At 48.5% G+C, this 5491-nt stretch overlaps 1 protein-coding gene across 4 annotated transcripts in view; it reads left to right on the top strand.

Moving 5' to 3' along the window:
- The window catches only part of ABHD6 (abhydrolase domain containing 6), a 45489-nt gene that overhangs the window by 21699 nt on the left and 18299 nt on the right, over positions 1 to 5491 (top strand). For all 4 annotated transcript variants that reach the window (XM_019536867.1, XM_019536866.1, XM_019536868.1 and 1 more), the window contains exon 4: positions 3951 to 4107. In XM_019536867.1, the coding sequence (XP_019392412.1) occupies positions 3951 to 4107 (157 nt within the window). The remainder of the gene's footprint in view (positions 1 to 3950; positions 4108 to 5491) is intronic.

The following is a 5491-nucleotide window of genomic DNA, read 5'->3' as shown; positions in this document are numbered from 1 at the left end:
CATGATCAGAGGTCAGGAAAACAGACCTTATGATGACAGGCTGAAGGGCGATCTGGTGGCTGCCTTTAAGTTTATAAGGGGTGACCACCAGGATCTGGCGGAACGTCTGTTCACCAGAGCACCCTGGGGGGTAACAAGATCACACGGTCACAAACTTGTCCATGACCATTTCAGGCTGGACATAAGGAAGAACTTCTTTACTGTCTGAGCCCCTAAGGTTTTGGAATAGCCTGCCGCCGGAGGTGGCTCAAGCACCTACTTTGAACGCCTTCAAGAGACATCTGGATGTTTATCTTGCTGGGATCCTATGACCCCAGCTGACTTCCTGCCCCTGGGACAGGGGGCTGGACTTGAAGATCTTCTGAGGTCCCTTCCAGCCCTAATGTCTATGAAATCTATGAAACTGGTGCTTGTTGCAAGGATGTGTAGGCAAAGGATTGTGGTTCTACCCTGGGTCCTGGCCCCCAGCCCTGCACTGTCACTGCCCCAGGATCCCAGACCCGCCCCTGTCGTTGGCCTTGCCTGCCTGTTCTTCTGGATGTTACTTCCCATCTGCCCATGGCCCCATCTCATCTCCCTGGCTGAGCACCAGGGTCCTGGACTGATCTCCATGAAGATCCTGCCTGCCCACTCTGTCCGGTGCTCCTGGTGGGTGGGTGTGAAGCGAACGGGCCACGGTGCCCAGGCAGTGGGGCTGGGTCCAACGCCAGCAGTGACGTTAGTGGCAGCAGCTAGAAGGAGCTGCCAGGATGCAGAGTCTGGCCTCTCTGTTGACCTAGCCCCTCTGCATGCCTTTGGGCGGCAAGACCAGCTGCATGTGCCATGACCCAGGCTGCCCTCTGTGCCTGCGCCAGGTGAGGCTAAGTGACCCGTCACAGGCAGGATAAAATCCCTTGGTGAGCCGGATTCAGCCTGTGGGCCATATTTTGCCCACCTCTGGTTTAAATCAATCTCAGACCATCAGGAGTGAGGATGGATAATTTCTAGATAAATTCCACACCCACAGTGGTGCTTTCTCGACAGTGTCTGGTAGAGGAACACATCTGTTACTGTGCTTGCGTCTGGCTGGAGATAGGGTATTGGATTAGTGGGACCTTAGGCCGGATCCAGAATGGCAGTTCTGGTGGAGATGTGGGCTACAGTAGCAAACCCTTTGAGGATGGATGTTTTGTTGTTTATTTCCTTTTTGCGCCTACTTAATTTCTGTGTCCTTACTGGAGTCAAACCCTAAAAGGGAGGGTCAAGCCCTAAAAGCAGAGCAGGCTTATCAGCCTGAGGCAAGGGAGTAGGATGTAGGGGTAGAGGAATCCTGCAGAAGAAATCAGCAAACCCACGATAGAGATTTGGTCGCAGCCACATACACATCGGGTGTAGCTTCCTATCTCTCTAAATTACATTGAGTTGTGGCAGACAAAGTTTAGTGGGTGACTACGAATTGTAGCTGTTCAGTGTTCAGGGGACACTAGAGTCACCTGTGGACGGACGGGATTAGAACTTGCTTCCTGTTGTTTGTGAATATTTCAGTGGGGAGCGTGGGGAGGAAAGCAACTGCAGGCAGGTCCAGAAGTGGCTTTGCATAGGAGTTTGGCTGAGGAAGGGAGAAATCATGGACCTGCTGCCTGCATCAGCAAGTGGGGAGCAGAGGCTGGTGGGATATCTTCCTCTTGAAGAAGACATCTGTATCTTTCTTTTCTGAAGTCAAGTTTTTTAATTCCTGTTGGTTGCATCTGGATTTCTTGCTTCTTCTAGTAACTTCTATGAATATTACAAACAATACGATATGTACAGGCAGTCCTTGGACTTATGACACAATTGGTTCCTGACAACCATGTCTTAAGTTGAAAAGTTGTAACTCAGAACCAATTTTCCCATAGGAAACAACATTATAAATGGGGGATTGGTTCCTGAATCAAGCCCTGGTACCCTATTTTGACCAAAAATAACCCAGAATTTTCTGTTCTATCAATTATAGATGAGTAATATAGCTACATTAATCATTTAATTGTAAATAGCAATCGCATTGATTCTGAAGGACTTCTTTGAGGTGACTTTGCTGGACTTTTTGAAGGGCTCTTGGTTGGAGTCCTTTCCGGAGGCTTGGCTGCTGGTTTTTCTGGAGTCTTGTCTGCTTTCTTAAAGAAAGTGTCCAAGGAAGTTTGGACAGGTGTTCTCCAGGGAGATGGGCAACACAGCGAGCTTGCTCGCTGGTGTGGCATGACGTTGGATCAAGAGTTGTAAACTCAAAACTGATGTCATAAAGTTGAAACAGGGTGTCAATTTATAAACATTGTAAGTGCCGTTCATTGCAACTTGAAACGTTGTAAGTCGAGGACTGCCTGTATATGCTTATTGTATTACAGAATTTCCAACAGCTCTGGAGGGTGCTTGCATCTGTTCGCACCCCCCACCCTGCCCTTGCTTTGTTTGAATCTGACTGCTTCTGAATTTTTCGTAGCTTATTGATGCTTTATCATTAAAATAGATCTTTGTTCATTCTCTCTGTAGACGTTACGTTTAGTAAATAATACAGCTAGTACATAATGTGATCCAGTCCTGTTGTGACACATGGGCAATCTCCACTTCTCAAAATAGGCAGGCCTCTTGAGAATAGCCCGAGCAAGGATGGTCAGAACAACCTTTCTTGTTGAGTGTTAAATTCATCCATCAGGCTCAGTTGCTTAAACATTAATGTCTCGTCCTTCACTAGTTCATATGGGTGCCTTTGTGACTTGTTGTCTTAAGGCATTTACTTAGTCAGGGTCAAATTTATCTCTGTGCATAGAACAAGCAAAAAGCCTGGTTACCTCTTCAGTCCAGTGAAAGCCCTCAAAATGAGGGTTTTAACACAGGAGGATTGCAGTTGTGCCTCAGCTTTGTGCTGGGTATCTGCCTGCCCTGTCAACTACGATGGCATCGCCCATTGTTAGTGGCATCATAGGTTCTGATATGTCCAGTATCACAAATTCTGATATATATGTCAACATCCTGACAACCGGGAATAGCCAAATCATTGCATGATATGCAGACAGGGGTTAGCTTGTGACCTCAGAGTAATGTGAATACATAGTAACTCTGCCAACTGCTGTAAAGATAATTGCATTCCTCTTCAATGGAATATAAATTAGAATCTGACTTACAGGGCTCAAGTTAGTCCTTGTTTGGTTAAGCAGCTGAAGTACTCTTGTTTTTCATTATTGGGCAGATTACGTGTGTCCAGTATTCACCAGACCACTACTTTCTTATTAACACCTGCTAGGTTATAGAACATTGCTGTACCTAGATACCATTCCAGCCTCCGGGCCACCACCGTCCCTCTGTTAGCAGTTGATAGGAGCATGTAGTGCAAGTGCTGCTTCCCCAGATTGTGCTTGGAAATAGCCCTGTGGTGCTTTTCTGGAGCATTTGTCTTGCTTACGTCTGGCAGCATATAGCTCTTGGTGTGCGTTAAGCCGAAAATGCCACTAATAAAAAATTCTGGGAGCTCTGTGGTGGTGTGGTGGATATGCAGTTTGTGAGAGTCAGCATACTTATGTAAGACACAAGGCACTCATGCAGACGGGTAGCTGCTTGATTGATGTCCCCAGTGAACCTCTGTAGCAACTCACTGTAACAGGGTGGCATGTCCCTTTAAGGAGGAACACTTAGCCCTATTAAGAAAGCAGAAGTGGTGTCATTTGGGTGTGTCCCATTGGAAGCCTTAAAAGCTCCCCAGAAAGTAAGCGAAAGGAGTAGGAATCAGCTGTGGCAGGAACAGCTTGCTGCAAGGAGGAGCCAGGTTCCTGTGCTGGGGCTACACCAAAAAGGGCTCCCCTCCTAGTGACTGAGATGCAGCAAGTTAGAGGTGGGACACAAACGCAGGAGATTTCTCTGCCTGCCCTGTGCTCTGAACACTGAATTACACTTTGGTGTCCTATGTTGCTAACTGGCTTTGCCTGTTTCTCTGTTCTTAGGTACTGGCGTCGAGCACTGGGTATGCAGGTTAGGTACGCGTATTACGATGACTACCAGTTCTGCTATTCCTATCGAGGGAGGCCTGGGAACAAACCATCCATACTGATGTTACATGGATTTTCTGCCCACAAAGACATGTGGCTGTCTGTAGTCAAGGTGCGTTTCCACTTCTCCAGTAATAAATTCTTGCCACAACAAAAGAACACTTACTTTCTTGGTTGCTTGCTAGCCCACTAGAGAGCTAGCTGTAGTAAGCACGAGTGCTGGAAGTATCCTAGTTCCTGCTGTCATGATAGATTGATATGTTGCATCTCCTCAATTTTAGAAGTGTGAGAAGGTTTGTGTGCCCAAACTTACTGGGATGGAGTCCAATGAATAATAAAAATAACAGGTAATTTCTGGTACTGACACAGAACTAGATTGACTCTCTGTTCCTTGTGGGTACCTGCTGCAAGGAATCCTTAAGACCAGAAAATCTAGGAGAGAAGAGGTTGTGGGTGGCACAAAATGGGCATAGTCTCCCTTAGGCCGGGCGTGGCTGTAGGACCCAGTTTGTCATGACGGAACAATGGCACAGCCAGTAATAGTGGGGATGCAGGGGTTCTGTGCCTTGCTATGATGACTCCTGTCTGCAGTGCTGCTGTGGAGCCACCAGTTGGAAGCAGAGCTGCTCTTTTCCAGTGATGGCATGGAAGGGGAGGCCACAAAGGAAAATCGTAGAGTCATAGAAAATTAGGAGTGGAAGGGACCTCAGGAGGTCATTTAGTCCAACCCCCTGCTCAGAGCAGGATTGTCCCCTACTATATCATCCTAGCCAAAGCTTTATCTAGCTGGGTCTTAAAAACCTCTAAGGATTGCAGACTCCACCACCTCTCTAGGTAACCTGTTCCAGTGCTTTACTACCCTCCTAACGAGAGAGTTTTTCCTAATATCTAACCTAAACTTTTCTTGCTGCAACTTAAGACCATTGCTCCTTGTTCTGTCATCTGCCACACCTGAGAATAGTCTAGATCAGGGGTGGGCAAAATCCAGCCCATGAGCCAAATCCGGCATATGAGGCTATTCTATCTGGCCTGGGGGGCCCCTAAAAAAATTTGGAAACTAAATATTTCTCTGCCCTTGGTTCCTGTCAAAAATGACAGTAGGACCCAGGGGAAGCCTGGCGGGCTCCAACAACAGTGGGGCCCACCTGGCCTTGCCCCCCAGCCAGAGCCCCAGCTGAGGTTTTTGGTCTGGGAAGCTCAGGTAAGAGGGGCGGAGGGGGGTGGGGGTGACCCCGGGCAAGGAAGGAGTTGTGGGAGGAAGCAGCCCTTCCCTGCTCATACCCGATGCCTCGCACTGCAGCTGCTTGCAGCCGTCGTGGGGCTGTCTGTGCCACTCTGGACAGCCCCATGTGGGCTGTGAGTGCCTGCAGAGTGGGGTACTGGGCATGGGGCGGGGCCACTTCCCCCCATGCTCAGCTTTTCTCTGGGCTCCTTCCCTGCCTGGAGAAAAGCAGCCCCTCACGCACCCCATGGCTGGCACCCCGTGCTGCAGGCGC

The sequence above is a fragment of the Crocodylus porosus genome, unplaced genomic scaffold (assembly GCF_001723895.1).
Source record: "Crocodylus porosus isolate Cpor-Errol unplaced genomic scaffold, CroPor_comp1, whole genome shotgun sequence".
Classification (NCBI taxonomy): Eukaryota; Metazoa; Chordata; order Crocodylia; family Crocodylidae; genus Crocodylus; species Crocodylus porosus.
This window is presented reverse-complemented; position numbering and strand designations above follow the sequence as displayed.